At 41.3% G+C, this 19,006-nt stretch overlaps 1 protein-coding gene across 1 annotated transcript in view; it reads left to right on the forward strand.

The window, feature by feature from the left end:
- The first annotated feature begins 7,116 nt into the window (after nucleotides 1-7,116).
- The window catches only part of stard13b (StAR-related lipid transfer (START) domain containing 13b), an 89,957-nt gene continuing 78,067 nt past the window's right edge, over nucleotides 7,117-19,006 (forward strand). Inside the window, exons 1-2 of the mRNA XM_044032752.1 lie at nucleotides 7,117-7,253; nucleotides 8,401-9,352. Of these exons, the coding sequence (XP_043888687.1) occupies nucleotides 8,510-9,352 (843 nt within the window). The 5' untranslated portion in view covers nucleotides 7,117-7,253; nucleotides 8,401-8,509. The remainder of the gene's footprint in view (nucleotides 7,254-8,400; nucleotides 9,353-19,006) is intronic.

Below are 19,006 nucleotides of genomic sequence, written 5' to 3' on the forward strand. Positions count from 1 at the left end.
GTGTTACAGCAGGTGAGGACGGGGGTTTGTTGTTGGAGGTAATTAATTTGTAGCTTGTGTGTGTGTGTGTGTGTGTGTGTGTGTGAGAGGGAGACACAAGGCTGACGAGTCACATAAAAAGGTCAAACTGATTGACCTGTAATCAAAGTGATTTAACCATAAAGTTGCCTTTTTTTATAGTAAACATTTTATATTTAAGAAAACTTTTGTTGGATACATTTAGATATATTTAAAAAGGGGATTACATAAGTAAATGTATACATTCAAATGTTAACAAAACAAATTGTGTTTTTTATGCTTAATTAACAAAAAATTTAAAAAAACACGGAAAGTTTTAAAAAGATATTAAAGAAGTATTATTTATATTCATTTGTTCTTGAAATTGGTTATTTCTGAGAAAACACTATTGTTGTATTGGAGCACATACATATCATATTGCCTGATTCTTGTATATACACGGTTTATACATTATTCCATTATAATGCATAATACATTATATTAGGGGTTCCCAAAGACTGGGTCTCAGATGTTTCGCAGCGGGTATTTTTTGCTTCCCCAAACAAATTTTGCGGTATTCTCTCAACCTTTTAGCTAAGATTCATGTGTATTATGTTTTAAATAACAAACATAAAATTAAGTTTTAACTACATTAGCAAACAAAGTATTTATTCACCTATTAAATAATGATATCAGATGTTTTAGATATGGCTGTAATATTTGTAAAATCTCTTTAAAAAAAAGTGGGAAAGTTTGGGAAAACACTGCATTTATATCATACTTTCCTCCCCAAATCTTGTTTACACTTGTCACAATGGAATTTCTTTGTTGTGACACATTAACCCACACGTCAACCTTAATTTGCTGGTGTAAATGACTAATAGTGCGGAAATGTTAAATTGAACGGGGAAGTGCCGTTTGAGAATGAAACAAACTGCAGTATGTTTGCTCACCGTGACGACTCGTTCATCAGATGGAGACACAGTGAGAGTGTACAGAGAATAAGTGATAACACAGAACATCTGTGGAATGCTGGGAATCTGTAGGGAAGCCGAAACGCTGCAGAGATATTGAGTCAGACTGTGGTATTGTTGGAATGTTTTCTAATGGCGTTCACTATTGTGGTGCACTCTCCATTTCAACAGGGGGGTTCTGTTCATGTTACATAAGTATGTAGGTAAAGTTTATTTATATAGCACTTTTCACAGATAAAAGCCTCTCCAAAACGTTTTAGGCTCCCTCTTAAAAGAATAACCCCTGAAACATTTTATACTGATTTTAAAGGTCATGTATGTGAGATGTAAGCATAATATGTCATTGAGACACAGAGTAATGCCCCACTCTATATCGATAGCGAATTTTGTGGAGAGACGGCGTCCTCTCTCGGGTTCCTGGGGACACACATCACAGAGGGGCATGATTGTAGGTGTTTAAAAAAAGCTACCATGCAACAGCGACTACACTTCCCTAAGAATGCTGAACAAGAACGAGTGCGCTGTCGTATCGCGTCACGCCGTGGTATGCCGGCTGTTCAGCTGCGGACAGGGAAGCTTTGTGGGGGGTGATCAAAACAGCCCAGAAAATCATCAGCTGCCCCCTGCCCTCCCTGCATGACATCACCAGTTCATGGCCTCTCAGCAGTGCCCCAAAAATCATCTCTGACCCCTTACATCAGATGCAGGATGTCGTTAAATGGCAACTAAAATGGTGACCATATCCCTTCTCTACGTGTTTGTTCAACAAAGAACAGAATAATGCAGCTAATAGCAATTTGACACACAGGATGCTAGCAGAGAGCAGCTGCTAGTGTCAGAAATGCTGAATCATACCAAACCTACAGTAAGTAGCATCTCAGAAATGCCTCATCCCGTGGAGAAGATGCGTTAAAATACTCAAAAAGAGTAGGAAGTTGACAAACGTGCCTATGAAGATACTTTTTCTCCAGAACAGGAAAGCAACACGGGCAACTTCAGCCAAGTTTAGCTAGCGCTCGCTGTCTTTGTCTCTTTCAGTTTGTCGCAGAATATTAATAAATACGATGTTTTCATGGCAGTTATTGTTGCCTTTTCATCTCCTTATCTGGTGATAATTCTCCGCTGTTGCTGTTAAGCAAACACATTTTCACTTTTAAATCTCCGCCTCTTGCTAACACGTTAAAACCTGTGACCACGCAGCAACAACAACAACAACACTCTTCAGTCTCTTCGGCACGTCTCCTTATCGTGATACTGCTGATAAAGAGAAGGGAGAGAGGAGACGGAGAGGGGAAACGACAGCACAGAATGTGTTTCTGCCTCATACACTGTAAAAAAAACAAACCATAAACCACTCAGGTGGTTGAAGATACACTAACGGTTTTTAGAGCTGGGTAAAATAGAAGCCACCCTTTCATACACGTGTAAAATTTCTGTTACAGATCGTGTAGTGACTTTTTGTTTTTTTTATTTTGGCAGTTAATTAACCATAAGTCTTTTTGGTGGTTGAAGATAAAGCCAGAAATCCTGAATTAAAACTTTTAGCGGCCGTTAGCCATACGTTAGTGCTGTGTGATTTTTGTTTTTGGTGTTAGCAACCAAAACACGAACATTCTGGGATTCAATACGTGAAAGTCCTAGCTTGGGAATGTTGCTAACGGTTCGCTTTGAGGGAGGAAAGAAAAAGGCGATGTGAAAGCTAATCCAGGAGTAGGTGAGTGTGACGGTGGTAGAAAAAAAGGTCATGCAGGGCGGCTGGTATGAGGTGGGAGCAAGCCATGAGGTGCACCTTCCTGATTGGGGCAGTGCACTGGCCAACGAACCTAGCTGCTACAAAAACAGAGAGTCCAACCCGGCCCTTTGTGCGACACAAGAGGGACACATGAAACACATGAATTCCTGCCCAACAGCGCTTGGCGAGGGCCAATACACTTGGCGGCACAACCGGCAGAAAGCTATCAGCAGCTGCAGCCGACCACAGGACACCACCCATACGATTGCTTTTCGCCAAGGCAGGGGAGAAACCGCGGTCTGGACAAAGGAAGAGACAGCAGGGATTCTGGAAACTGCCCGGGAGTAACGTGAGAGTAGCCGCCCTCTCGCACATGCGTACGGATCGCGTAAGAGTGACATTTCCACTTTCCTACATGTAAGCATCCATCATGATGAGTTATATTCAGGGTTTTTATTCTGGTAGTTAATGAATTCTGCCTCTCCAAAATGGGTAATATTGCATTTTCCATTATTGTGATTAAAATTTTCCCTCATTACGTGGATCAGACTCCATTACACTGTAATATCTAATCATTTGTTTAATTTTCTACGCACTGCGGTCAAAATTCCTCAGCTTTGTTCTGATCACATACCCTTAAAACCCCACTTTTACTCTTTGGCTTTCGACCCAGTATGAATTTTTATTGTACGTCGTTGTTTTTACAATATTTTTTCTCAGGTCTTATTCATCCCTGATCTACTTCGTTTCAGTTGCTTTTAAAGTGCTTTATAAATAAAGTTGGATCAGTATTTCTGATTTTCCCCATGTACCACCAGAGGAAGCTCACGTACCATTGGTGGTACCACAGTTTGAAAACCGTGAACTTTATATTACGGTGTAATTTATACAGTGCAGTGTTTTCAGTATTTTTGTAGTGTGTATGTGATGACTGTGTGTTCTCAAGAATTGTATTATCTCGCACAAGCTTGTGTAATTTCTTTTTTTCCTTTTTTTTTTAAAAGTCTACGACAATAACAAACCAGACAAGGATCAAAAAAAAAAAAAAAGCTAGACAAATGCATTTAACTCATTAAGTTGTTACACTGAAATTAACAGATTTTTTCTTTTCTATAGCCTGGATTGTGATTAATGATTCCATGGAGAAATGTTTTCGTGCCCTCGGGTGTCACAATTCTTCAGTGAACGGTTCATGAACTGTTGCACTCTTTCACGCTGGAGTGGATGGTGAACGGACGGAGGAATTATCCTTTTTATCTCCACTGTAAATCTAAGTGTTCTGTTTCTTTCTCGAGGGGTTGGCTCTGCGTTTGCCAACCTGGCTGAGCATTTGTACGTTGGACTTGGTATGCCTGCCATCTCTGGTAGTTTGCTTTGGCAGCCTGTTCACATCCTCGGGGTCCTTGTCTTGACATAGTTGTCATAGTTTTGAGCTGCGCGCAGGAAGCCTCGTCTTGTTTCCATTTAATTCCATTGAATTCAACCATAGCTAGTACTGCATGACACAGCCAGAGATTATGATTAAAAGTTTTAAAATCAGTCAATGTCTCAATTTAAGGCTGTGTGTTTTTTTTAGCTCGGAACAACAACAACCAAAAAGTCAATTAATCGAATTCCATGGTTCTCAAACTGTGGTACGTGTGCCACCAGTGGTACATGAGCTTCCTCAGAAAATCAGAAAAGCTGTTTCTACTGTATATACCAGTGTACGTGATCATAGAAAATGAAACGTATAACAAACTAATAATCATCTAATGTCACTATACCAGTGTTTGAAATATATGTGAGGAAATATTGCCGCCTATGAAAAGTCTGTAGCCAACGTTGCTCGACTTATTTACACCACTGTATTTTAACGTTAGCGATAAAGGTGTTACATCAAGAGCTTCTTATTGTTAAGAAGCCACAATAAATGTCGTATTCAAAATTGTAATTGCTCACTTTTACTTTTATTTCTAATACTGAAGTATATTTTGTCAGAAAATTACAGTAAATGTCAGGTACTTTAAGACTCTTACGCAAGTAATATTGTAAAAGGTGACTTTAACTTCTACCAAAGTCTGGTAATCTGGTAAAATACATTGCCGCCAAAAATCTGTAATCCATAATCTAATATTTTGCCCATAATATGAGACAGGGATTTCTTGAAAATACAAAACTTTAATATGAACATTGCTGGGTGATCACCTAACCATCATGAAGAATTCAGAGTAATCCAGACACAGGAAGTTGCTAAAACTGGGACAAACTTGCAGATAAACCCACGCCGATGAAAACACATAACCTCCTTGGTGGAGGAAACGAGAAACGAGGTTCTGGTGTCATTTCCTGCTCCACGTGCAGAAACAAAGTCAGTGTTTTTCTTTTCATCAGGACCAAAGGAAGGCAAGTTTGCCTGTGAGAACGTCCAGCTGTGTTTGAGCTGAACTGTTCTCACTCCCACTGGCCTTGGACTGTTCACCGCTGCAGCTCAGATAGACCAGGGCAGAGAAAAGGCTGATTATTCACTAAGTCGCCGTTTTCCCCCCAGATGTGTTTGTCACTGCTTCACACTCTTTTCACCTCCAGTCTTCCATTCTCTTCTCTCGCGCACCTGGACAGATGGAAAAAAGCTCCAACACAACCGTGGTCAGGAACATTTTTTAAAAAAAAATCAAGTCATCCTTACTTATTTCTTTTAGGATTAGTGACATTTCCGTGCCACTGTTGATATAAAAGGGGAAATGTAAACACAGATACTCTGCAAGGACATCAGGAATGTCACATGTGAGGATTGAGAAACATGTGCTTTTGTGTACACAACTTATCAGTGGCTCAACGCACATTTTGCACCTGAAACAACGTTGTGTTTTTACACAACGAGGCAGAGGCTAAAGATAATCTATGACCTCCTTTGTTCAAGGGGAACGACAACCACGGGCAGATTTGAAAGTATTTTTTTTTTTATGAATGAATGAATGACATCGTCTGCCCTCGACACCAGAGGTCAAACTGAGTCCAGTTGGCTGTGACCTCACCTCACCGAGATGGAACAGAATCACAAGTACTCACTGACATAAGACGGTCCTGAAACATTTCGAGTGCCTGAGCTTGTGTCGCGTCTCATTAGCCGAGTCCAGGGGAAGCGTAAACAGCGGAGTCCTCAGCCGGTGAATGAGCTCAATGCTCAGACATGCCCCATTCAGTTTTCCCCTTCTCCGTACTCATCACTCACTTTCACTCACAGCGTGGCGTAGTCATGCTGAACCACAGGAGGAGTGTTGTTTACTCAAGTGTGCCCCGGCTCAAATTACCAAGGTGGTGTTTGATTCAAAATCCACGCTAATTTCATAAGAGAGAGACAGAGAGTCTGTAAAGTAGACTGTGTTCACGGGATTTTTTTTCTCTTTTCAATTGTCAAATCAGATTAGTGTCACTTCATTTGGATTCATTTATTTTTTCTATTTAATTCCCGCCTTTTATTGAACCAGGATTGAAAGTCATTGAACTAAAAACAAATCTCTTTGTGGCCTGCAGCACATACAGGTCAGGGCGCGGGTACAACCCGTTCAACTACACGGCATATTTAAAACCGTGTAAAAGAAGAATTAAATTGTACTTAAAATAGACAAAATAGTATTAACCCAGACAGTATAGGGAGCAATGGGGGATTCAAACCGGCAACCCTCTCCAGTTCCCTCTCCACTGGACCATGACCTTCCCCGGTAATCAGCATTATTTAAAAGAAGTCGACTAAAGTGTATTTTAAGCAAAACTAAATCTAAAAGAGGGGTAAAAAAAAAAAAATTGGGCTTGTAACTGTAGGGTTGCTGGTTTGAATCCACATCAGGTGAAGGGGCTGGGGGCAAGAATCTAAAAATCGGTTTACGTAAATACCATGACACAGACTCCTGAGAAAACACTTGCTTTTACTTTCTGTTAATCATCAAATTCTTTATTGGATGTTATTTATGGTGTAATTAAGCTTCGGTAAAACATGGCTGGTTCACAGCTCTCTCTCTCTCTCTCTCTCTCTCTCTCTCTCTTTCTCCTCTCGACTTGAAAGCATTCCTCTGCGCCGTGTTTGAAAGCGACAGGTCAAGGCCGCGGTCCATCTTTGCTCGGCTGAAGTCAGTCCGTCTTCACAGCCCGTTTGTGGGAAAAAAAAAGAAACCGCACAACTCTATTCCACCTTGTTCTTTTACAGTGCCAAACCCCCCCACACACATCCACCCCAATCTCCTCCTTTCCTCCCTCCCCCTTTCCATCTCCCAACAAGTACACATTCTGCTCGCTCGTTCGCATATTCTGAATGGTTTAGTCACTGCTGTAGCTGAACACTCCTACAGGCCTCCAGGGAAACACAAGAGTAGAGGAGGAGGAGGAGGAGGAGGAGGAGGAGGAGGGCATAGCTGTGATGACAGGCTTGCCTTTAAGCAGAATAAGCCTATGGGGACATAAGTGCGGCACAACCTTTTCTGGTGTGAGGAACCAGCCTGACTGTCACTGTTTTGCCATGGTCTCCGTGGTTCTGTTGGTGCAACACAGAAAACTGTCTCCCCACTCAGCAGGTGAGTGTTGACTTTTTCTCCCGTAATCCTCCAAATCTGGGAATGACATCTCCCTTCATTTTTTTTTGGTGGAGTCAACGAGCACCACAGGGTTTTTTTAAAAAAACAAAAAACAAAAAAAAACTGTGAAAATACTTTTTTTTTTTAGGCTTGAAAATGAAATAAACAGCAGTTGAGTCAACTACGGTTGAATTCTACGTCTTGTTCCCTCCATTTTAAATCCGCTCTGCATTCACAGCTGAGGATAATTAAACCTTCCTTTCCTTGAATGGGGTTTTGAACAAGAGGAGGATTCTTGGAAGCCAAACCTTATCTCACATAGCCCTCGTTTGACGTTTGCCATGTGAGGCGTGTAGGCTCTAAACAGCATTAATTTGACTTCTTATGTAATGTTGCTGTATGGACTTGTAAATACACGCATCACTGTATGCATGCAATTTTGTGGCTGTTGTGCCAGATTTCTTTAAAAAAAAAAAAAATGTATCTTAAGATTTGTGTGTCCTTGTCTGAGGTTGTTTTTTTATCTACTTGTAAAAGCAAATGTTTGTCTCAAGGCCGCGCGGTTGGACTGCGGCGTTCTCACAGAAACACAACTTTCTCGAGCTGTACACCGTATTCTGAAATAATGGATTCAGTTTTTTTGTTCCGTTTGTTCCCTTGTTTTGTACGTTTCCCGACTCATTTGCACTTTCATCTGCTCTGGAACTGTCTCTCTGTCTCTGATGATGACGACCACGTGTTGGCACAATAATACCGTTGTTTTCTGCCGTTGTCCCAGACCTTCTCTGAGGTATGTTATCAATGCAAGGCCCTAATGAAGGGGTGAGCGCGACGTTAACCACAGTCGACCAGGGGCATCTCATGTCCTGATGAGAGGTGTAGCGTGTTGTAAATCACCCACTGAGTGGAAGAGCAGTCAGATTCCTCTGTGCAGTGATGTCACCACAATTGTGTGTGAAACAGATCCAGACTTGAACAGCGCAGCCTGATCCAGATGTTGATTTTCACGGCAAACACTCGCCTCACTGGCACAAACCCTTGAGCTGGATTTAGAAGCTTTACATTAACGGACACTTGGAAAGAACACCCGGACAACTTTGTCATTCACATGTTTTCATTTGTTTTTGTTTTTTTTTCTTTATTTCAGATGTTCTGCCGTGTGGTTTGACTGAGCAAGAATGGCCATCCGCTACATCAAGCACAAATACTTGTGGATTTATGTGCTGAATTATGAAAAACTGTAGAGTGAAGGAAAAATGGAAATCCCACCTGTGGTGAATGTGGAGGAACATCAGTTTCGAACAGTTTTAGGCAAATTTTCTTTACTGCACGAGCCGCCTTCAGAAAAAAATGGCTCGCTGGACCACCGAGAGGAGGATTGTCTCCCTGAGGTCCAGAACTGTTGGCCGTCGGAGTCAGATCGGGACAAAACCAAGCTGAAGATGGGTTTTGTCTTTGCCGGTCATGACAGCGTCGCGTTTCCTGAGGCTGTGCGCTTTGAGGAGCCTGGACATGTGTCCGTCATCCATGGGGAAGCATCTCTAGCCACAGTTCAGCATCATGAAGCAGGTATTGTCTTCACAAACTTGGATGATTTTGAACTTCCTGTCACTGAAGGTCACTCAGACCAGATGGACTCGAACCGTGGATGTGTAAAAACAGAACATTTAGAGCTAATCTCGAATGGCCATGTCGTTGGACACCCAGACTCCGCCTCTCCTGTCCCAGATTCGGGCCAGAAGCTCCTGGATCTCCCTCGCATTGTGAAGCACAAACCGAGCTCCATCACCTTCTCGGACAGCACGTGCACGTCTGGAGCCGACGGCCACGTTTGTGCCAACGAGAGCTCCGACGATGGAGAGTCTTCACTTGAGGAGGAGGAGGAAGGTCACGACGACGGAGACGGAGATGACGACGACGACGACGACGTGTTCCCAGAGTTTCCTCAGAGCAGAGATCTCCACGTCAGTTACAGACACAGGAGACATGGCCGTGGCAGACAGAAGAGGGGAAACGCTGTGAGCGGACGAGAAGATGCTGAGGTCACGAGCAGCAGCAGCAACGGTCATGAAGCAGAGGAGGAAACCGGCAGTCAAGAGGTATGCTGCTTTTTTTTTAGATCATCCATAAATTAATGCACTGATGAATCACCAGTCATTCACTAAAACCCTTAACGCTGTAGGGCGTAACTTTTAAATATGGACAAATGTCCGTGAGGGGATTAAAAGATCTTATCTTATGGCTGAAAACACCAAGAATCTAAAAAAAAGATAAAAAACATGGGCATTTGTGCGTAATTGTGCCATATTGACAGTTGCCTGACTATGCGCCTGCATGCACTAATCACACCTGCTGCTGTTTCCATCACTACGCAGCTCCAAGTTTCCTGGATGCCTTTTTTTTCCCAGGAATCCAAACTTTCTCAAACAGCCCGCTCTCTCACATAGAGAAAAACACTGATTTTACATTAGAGCACACGAGAGGCACTATTAAGTCAGTCAGTCATTATCTACCGCTTTATCCTCCACCAGAGGGTCGCGGGGGGTGCTGTGCCAATCTCAGCTACATCGGGCGATAGGCGGGGTACACCCTGGACAGTTCGCCAGTCCATCGCAGGGCCACACACAGCTAGAGACAAACAACCATTCACTCTCACACTCACTCCTATGGTCAATTTAGAGTGTCCAATTTACCTAATCCCCACATTGCATGTTTTTGGACTGTGGGAGGAAGCCGGAGAACCCGGAGAGAACCCACGCACACACGGGGAGAACATGCAAACTCCATGCAGAAAGGCCCTTGTTCCAACCGGGGCTCGAACCCGGGTCTTCTCACTGCAAGGCGAGAGTGCTAACCACTATACCACCGTGTGGCCCCACTATTAAATCCTTTATTCGGACTCAATTAAATGACTCAAACTTTCCAAATGAGGCAGCGGTAGATGAGTTTCTCTTGTTGTCCCTGTGAGTTAAAAATGTCAAATTTCTCTATGGGCTTTGGTGCGGGAAAGTGGCTGGTTGAGAAGCTTCAGTGTCCAGCCAGAAAAGCCCCATCTAATGGTGGGATAAAGTGTCATACATATTATTGACTCTTAGATTTTATAAAAGTGGCTAAAATATTCTTTTTGCTGCCGGCAGTCACTGTTGATACAACCACATGCAAAGAGAAAAATGAACTCTACATTCATTGCGTATACACAACTGATTTGATGTGACGCGTAATGTTTTTGCGTGCACATTTGCCACATTCGCTGCAGCTGACATCCCCTCCGCTGTGGCCGAATGCATAGCTGCAGCTGTGGTGTGTAAGAGTGTAGGGAGTAACACAGACGCGGGAGGAATGCAAACAGCTTCTGCTTTCTATCCACTCCTTCAGCAGGCAGCGCTGTTTTGACAGAGCCCATCGCCCGGGCCGTATGAGCCTCCCTTCGCTGAACGGCGACTCCCCTTCTCCTCAACAAGTCAAGGCATATTTGAGTTTTCACACAACCCTGACCGTGACCTTGGTAGCAGCCGTCCTGTAACCTACTATCAAACGGACACCTTACAAATATGTTCACATCCGTTAAAACGCGTTTGTCCGTTGGCGCTGCAAGGGAACGTGTCCAAGTGTCCACATAACTGTCATGCTTCTCTAAACGGTCTGCAGATAACAGCGCCCGCCGCCGCGTGAGTGACGTAAAGAGTCAATGGCTGGTTGTGGATTAGCCGCTAAGACGATGTTGAGGTAATGCCGGCTTTATGTGCGGAGTGACAACTCGGGCTCTGAATGGGTTGTTTTGGAGAAGAGCGGAAGAATGCAGGGAATCCATGGGAGCCTGCCGTAAATATTATCAAAGGACAGGCGCGTCGGTGCCTCTCGTGGTATGTGTGTGTGTGTGTGTGTGTGTCGCACCAACGTGCTTTGTTATCACATGGTGTTGGGCATCGCTGTAAAGAACTTGTTGGATTTCAAAAGATAACACGAGAAACAAGGGAGAAGGAGAGTTTCTTTTAGAGTCATTGATCCAATCCAAACACTGTGATCTCATTTCAGGGATACAAGTGAGGATGATGTCATTTTTTAAAAGGGACAGATCTGTCCGTTACAGAGACAGAGACATGGACAGATAACTGACCAAACGTGGATGCCAGAAAGAACAACACAATACCTTAAGAACACGTTTGACGCTTTTTCCTCTTCATTAAACAGCCTTTTTTTCCACAAAAGCTCACGCTCCTGCACCAAAGTGATTTTTAGTGTTGTTATGTAACAAAATACAAATACTTTGTTAATGTACTTAAGTACAAAATTCACATATTTATATTTCTAGCAACTTTTACTTTTACTCCACCACATTTCCTCTCACTATTTTTGTCACTCGTTACTACAAAATAAAATCAGAAGAAGAAGAAGAAGAAGAAGAGTTGGTGTTGAGCTGCTTTACACTACACACACCAGAGCCAGGAATTGAACCCACAACCTTCCAGTTGAAAGACAACTCACCCCACCGCTGAGCCACCATGGCTCAATCCTTACTCCTCACTTTTTACTTAATAATTTTACTTCTAAAAACAGTAAATGTCATGAATTTTAAGAAATTTACTTGAGTAATATTATAGAAAAAAGTGACTTCAATTTCTACCAAAGTCATTTTCTGGTAACATAGGTGTACTTTTACTCAAGTATCACCTTTAATAAGGTAACTTTTTGCAAGACTGGTGATTTTACAAGACTTCAGGGTTTGGAATCCTGTGTTTGGACTTAATTCACACAGACAAACTTTCCAAATGAGGCAGAAGTAGACGAACTTCTCTTGTTTTTTCCCCGGTGAGCTGAAAATGACAAAATTCTCCATGGACTTTGGTGCGGGAGAGTGACTGGTTTACAAAGTTAAAGTTTCAGCCTAATTTATTGGTGAGATAATTAGATATTGTCACCTCTTCACTGGTCACGTTTGCACATTTTTCTCCTCCAGCCTTTGACTCAGGATTTAAGTTCATATGCCTTAAAGGTAAAGTGTGTTGGATTTGGCAGCATCTACTGGTGAAGCTGCGCGTTGCAGCTCAGCATCTGTCACCTCACACCTTCTCTTCCGAGCATGTGAGCCTCCAGGTCTCATTAAAACTCAACAGAAGTTTAGTTTGTCGCTTAAAAACGATATGGTGGTCAAAATTTTATAATAATAATAATAATATATATATTTCCAATATGAATGTTGTTATTATTATTATTATTATTATTATTATTATTATTAGAAAGATGAACAGTGATTTCAATAAGAAATCAAAGAACTTAGAACAGTATCAGGGATAATAATTTGTCTTTGTATTTATATAAAAGAAGTAAAGAGACACACATAGGATGATACCTATTTGATATTTTGATCAAAGGTCAAAGAATTAAAGTGATTTTTATGACGCAAAGGCACAATATCACTCAATAATCTTTCTTTCTAAATATAGAATAAAGAAACAAAGTAAACACACAAATCATTACAAACTGGGGACTTTACAATATTAACAATTAACAATAATTTAAGACAACAATTCACACACATTTCATGACTTTTTTTATTTCAATATTCAGATTGAAAGAAAGAGAGACAGATGACGTCATATAGGGAAAGAAATGTATGATATTCGAGGAACTTGCTTGTGAATTATTCCTCAATAATGTGCATTTAATACAAATCAGTATAAAGAAATCAAATGTAAACGTGTAAATCATCACAAATACTTCTTTTAGAGATCAAAGAACTGGAAAGATGATGATCATTTATTCCTCAATAATCTGTCTTTCAGTAGAAAGAGAAAAATTATCACACATTGGTCCTTCAGGAAACTCCAGGAAACTTAATTGATCAATAAACTGACACACAGTCTGTTTCGAGTAGAGACAGAAATAAACTTCACTCCAATCACTGATTGAATAATCCATCCAGATTATTAAAGAAACACTGAGTTTTGACTGAGTTATTAAGATTGCATGAGCTCAGATTGGGGGCCTAGTTAAAAGATCCAGTTACTGAGCAAATAGCCTGGATGTAGTTGCTCACACTGACCATGTGAGGGCACTGTATGCACACATCACTCTCACCACTCCCCTGTTATACCTGCTCCATGTCTCAGCTGTGACTTCATGCTCCTAAAAATAAACATCTCCTCATCTTTCCTCCCCTCTGCAGATAGAACTTGCGGCCGCGCTCTTCTCCGCCGCGTCTCTCAGTCGCAGGATATGCATCGGGAGTGTAATTTATTCCTCGCCAGGAGGAGCCAGGTAGCCGTTGCCCTTTCGCATGACCGGGCTGCTACATTTAGGACCCCTCCGTGGTTGATGTGTGGCTCTGTCTCTGTGGGTGGTGTGAACCAGGCACCGAGCCCAGGGCTCACACACACACTCACACACACACTCTCCACTCCTCATTTCCATGTCAAAGCCCCAGTGTCGCGTTGCCACAATGTGGCCAATTTGCGCTGATAAAGTTATAGTCAGCTCGCATTTTCTTGTCCCTGCGAAGATATAACATTAATGCATTTATCTAAGGGATTGACTCATACCAGCTCAGTTGCCATGGCGGTATGAGGGGATTCACACACACACACACACAGAGGGATGAATCGAGGGTAGTGTCTCACTTGAGCGTCAAGCCTTCTCTGGAATTCCTTCCCATTCTAAGCAGAAGTGGCCGCATTCCTGACCAGCACCTCGTGAGGATGTCAGCGGGAATGTTGTTGTCCCACATTTGGCCTGAATGGAAGCATCTGTTTTTGACATCAGTGCGACTCCTGTGGTCAAAATAAATCCACTTCACAAGATGTTTGGCTATTTTTATTCGACGATCGCCCCCATATTTCTCTGTCGTTTCCTTTAGAGATGACCAAGTTGAGCTCTTGGCGCTAAAAGTCGACCTCTTTTTTTCTCGTAGACTCCGCAGAGGCATTCATACGTTTGGAAGTGCTTTGCAAAGTTCTACTCTCATTGTCCCAGTATTCAAGCTCTAGCAGGTAATTTGATTTATTGAATTACACGATACGCCCCCCCATTCAGCTTGGTAGTATTGGGCAGTTGCCAATTTAGCTGGTGGCTAGTTGTTAGCATGTTGAATGAGTCTTCCTTCCACACATTAACTTTAAAATATACACTTCTTAAATCTGACACAGCATAAAATCTGTGTCATTGTCAGGACAAAAAATGCTCTGGCCTGGATTTTGCCCTCTCTTTTTTCTGCCTGGTACCAGTTTTCAAATGTGATTTATTAAATTTATGTGTGTCAACCTAGCATAAATATGCCCCGTTTTAGCTCAGTTGTATTGCCTGTTTAGCTGGTGGCTAGTTGAGCGAATCTTCCTAATACCGATTACCTTTAAAATATTAACTTTAAGATGACACATTATAAAGAAGTTCTCATTGTCAGTCCAAAGAACTTGCCTGGCCTGGATTTTGTCTTTTTTTGATTAGCATCTGTGTGATTTATTGAATTGCTTGTGTCCATCTATGCTACGCTAGGTGTCCAAATGCCCCCCTTTCAGCTTGGTTGTAGTAGGCAGTTGCTGTCGTGTGACGCTTCCTTCCACCTTTTCAAACTTAAATATTTACTTCTTAAAGATGACTTAGCGTAAAATCTCTCATTGTCAGGACAAAAAATGTTCTGCCCTCTTTTTTGCCTGATACCAGTTTTTGAATGGGATTTATTGAATTTACGTGTGCCTCCACCTAGCATAAATATGCCCCCTTTCAGCTCAGTTGTATTGCCAGTTCAGCTGTTGGCTACTTGTTAGCATGTTGAGCGAGACTTTCTATCACCCATTACCTTTAAAATATTAACTTCTTTAAGCTTACACAACATAAAATAGTTCTCATTGTCTGTCCAAAAATCTTCACAGGTCCCATTCCCAGCTTGGTTGAAGTAGGCAGTTGCCAATTAGCTGGTGGCTAGTTGTTAGCATGTTGAATGACACTTCCTTCCACCTTTTCAAATTAAAATATTTACTTCATAAAGATGACGTAGCATACAATCTGTATCATTGTTAGTAATTGGATTTTGCCTGGTACCTGATTTTTTTTTTAATGTGATTTATTCAATTTACGTGCGCCCACCTAGCGTAAATACGCCCACTTTCAAGTTGATTGTATTGGGCAGTTGCTTCCTTCCACCCATTAACTTTAAAATATTCAATTATTTTAAGCTGACAGAACAACACACACAAAACAATGTACTGGTCTGGATTTTGCCGCAGGTAATTAATCTTTTTTTTGCCTGGTAATTAAGTTTAGTCTGTCCACCTTCAGCTTTGTTGTCGTAGGTTGCCAATTTAGCTGGTGGCTAGTTGTTAGCGTGTTTAGTGAGTCTTTCTTCCACCCATTAACTTTAAAATATGCAATTCTTTGAGCTTACATACATGAATTACATGTATCTAGTGTAGCGTACACTAGATACGCTCCCTTTCTCCTTGCCTTAGTAGTTGCCAGTTTAGCTGGCAGCTAGTTGTTAGCATGTCGAGCACCATCCGTGCCATCCATGTTATGTAAAATATTAAACCTTTTAACCTGACAGAGCATAAAAATTCTCTCATGGTCGGTTTTAAGAAATGGTCTGGCCTGGATTGCCACTTCTTGTTGTAATCTTCTTTTTATTGGCTTTTTATGTTATGTCTAGGTTTAAGATTGGGTTGAGAACTGTTTCTGTTGTGTTTTTCAATGCCTGGAGCTCATTTTTTTATGCCTGGTAGCTGTTCATAAAGACTGGTACCCCGTTTTTTTTTTAATTCCTAGTGCCTGGCACCTGTTTGAAATCCTGGTACCTTGTATTTTAATGCCTAGTATCTGTTTTTAATGCCTAGCACCTGTTTGTAAAACCTGATGTTTTAAAAGGCCCGGTAAAGGGTCTTTTTTTAATGCCAGGTACATGTTTTAATGAATGGTAAGTGTTTTTTAATGCATGGTAACCATTTTTTAAATGTCTTTTTAGTGCCCAGTACATGTCCTCTTGATGTTCACAGCTTGTTCGTGATCAGCCCGATCAGTTTTTATATAAACAAAAGCTCTTATACTGTGTTTCACAGACACATGGGGTTTGAGTTGTCTAAACTTACTGATTCAATGTCAAACTTCTTACATTCCTCGGTCATTGCCGTGCTCAGCGGGAAGGCAACGCAGAGAAGAGGAGCTTTATTTTTTCCTCTCAGTGACCCCGGGTGACCTGCTCAGGCCTCAGAGGTCAGCAGGGGATTGTCCAGATTTAGGTCATTCCTCAGGGATTGAAGGAGGGGAAAAAAAGGCCACTTTCTCTCAGCGGCAGTCAGCTGAGTGTGGGTGGTCAGCAGCCTGAATGGACCGTCCCGTGTCTAGAACCTGTGTCACTGCAATCATTTGTAATATAACTCAAATGGAGAATGATTAGGAGCATGTTTATGATCAGGAACAGAACATGAGAAAACGGATTTCTTCTAATACATTTTCAGTCAAACCAAAATGATTTATCAAAAATATGAAAAATTGTTTATCGCACTCGGTGACTAAGACATCACGGGGTTTTCCCATCAGACCTTTTATTGACAATGAAATTGTTGTGCATAATAAAGTTTTATGTCCTAAATCAAAAAAAATTAGTTGTGACTGGTAGAAATCAGGCCGTGGTCACGTCATGTTTTATGTTTTAATTCCAGGAAATGAATTAATGCGCTCCTAATCTTGGGTTAATTTTGGGCATTGGTTGCAATGGAGGTTGTTGATGGTCCCCTCTGGGATTTTCACTGTCTGTGAAGGTCATTTCCAAATTAAACTGGAGTCAGTCAACATAAAAACACCACCCACTGGAGACACATGCTGCTTTGTGTTGTATCAGGAGACATTTTAAAGCCTGAAGTTTGGGGTCAACAAACTTGTTGTCTGGATAGAATTCATTAGGGCTGGGTCAAAATATCGCCAGTCCCTGCCACTGTCACTCACCGGGTGTTGCTACTTCATGTCTCCTCAAGGTGGCGCTGCTCAAATGATTGAGGGGAATCTTGGGGTGGAAGTTACCTGGCTGAAGAAAGAGTTTACGGCGTTTTGTTTTCTTCAGTTAAACAGATATCGTGACGTATTGCTAAATCACAGAATCGTTGTATCGTGATATCATTGGTATCGTGAGTTAGCCTGTGATTCCTACCTGGAGCATGACCTTTTTTTCTTATTACCGCTGTCTTACATGAGTGACCTTGGTGAATACAGCCATGAAATACCATTTTTAGCAGAATGGCAGCTCTACAATGTTATGATTCACTTCTATTTTAGCGAATATCGATGTCGTTCATCTTCTGTGAGCTAATCCGACAGTAGGTTAGCATGTACTGTACAATGAATATGTTCTTGAAGGATGAGGATAACGTAAAAAAAAAAGTGTCCAAGTTCTATAATGGATCTTATTAATAACGGTAATAACAGAATATGACATATGATGTTGAAATTGAGTCCAAAAAAAGAAAAAGACCATAAGACCAGAGAGGGGTTTCTGTCGGCCTTAGTTTATAATGTTAAATTACATTTTTTTGCATAAAAAACCTGAATAAAAACATGAAGGGGGGGAAAGAAGTAATCTTGTAATATTGCATCGTTTTGTAGTGACATACAGTATATCTGTGTATATCCTGTAGACCACACATCAACTCTGAGGTTAATACAGAAAGGAATAAAGAAAAATAGTGATTGAAAGACACATGTAAAAGCATTATTAGATCAAAGATTGAAAAAGACAACACTTTTACTCAATAATTTGTCTTTCAAAATAAACAAGAATGAAAGAAGACGAGCACAAATAGTCAAAAATTGGTGATTTCAACTACAGTTTTAAGAATTAAGGTTCTTGAAGGCACAAAGACATCATTGATTTAAGTGTAAATCAACTCAATTCATTTTGTTACCAATAATCATTTGAATTTTGTTAATGCTTAACCTTAAACATAATTCAAATCTTAGCCCTAGACTAAACCAGTTAACTCAGAAATGAAGTTCTGCCTCGTTAGGACCAGGTTTTGCTCTCCATGAGGACTTCATGGTCCTGACATGGTTGGTGTTTATGCCAGAAAAGGAGGTCCTTCAGAGGTAACAAATTCAAGCACACACACACACACCTCTCCTCTGGTCAGAACCACTCTGTTCGTTTATGTTTTGGTGACTGAGGTGAATCCTGCTGATTTATGAGGCCGAAACCTCCAGATCCTCAGACGCGGCTCCCGTCTGCGTGAAGATGGTCTATTTATATACACTGTGTGTCGGGGGAGCAGTGAAAGCCGGCGCAGGGAATTCCATCAGACTCTGTGTGGCACACATGTCTGAGGACGCATGTGAGGAGATCACATTTCCATGTGTGGCAGCGGCTCCGTCCACTGCTGTACCGTGCGTGTGCAGTTTACGAGACGCTTTGCCTGTTAAACTCTTGTAGAGCAGAGTGGTAAAAAATAAAATCACACGCGCTCACCTTACCAGTAAAGTTCATGGTACATGGTAGTCAGTGACTGGAAAACTCTCTTTACCAATGATTTAAACTTTTTTTTACCAATGATTTAAGTGTACATTTAAGTTTTGATGACATTTAGCTATTATTTATTATTATTTTGATAAAGAGTCAACCAAAAACAGACAATGTGAATAAAATAAAACTTTAAAAATGGAACACACTTAAAAAAAATTTAACATTTCTGGTATATTTAGAGTTGAGGGCAATGGATCAGTTCAGATACTGAAGTTAAATTGTAAAAAACATAAAATATGAATAATTTTGTGCTCAGATT

Source organism: Solea senegalensis, linkage group LG8, assembly GCF_019176455.1.
Source record: "Solea senegalensis isolate Sse05_10M linkage group LG8, IFAPA_SoseM_1, whole genome shotgun sequence".
NCBI classification, from domain to species: domain Eukaryota; kingdom Metazoa; phylum Chordata; class Actinopteri; order Pleuronectiformes; family Soleidae; genus Solea; species Solea senegalensis.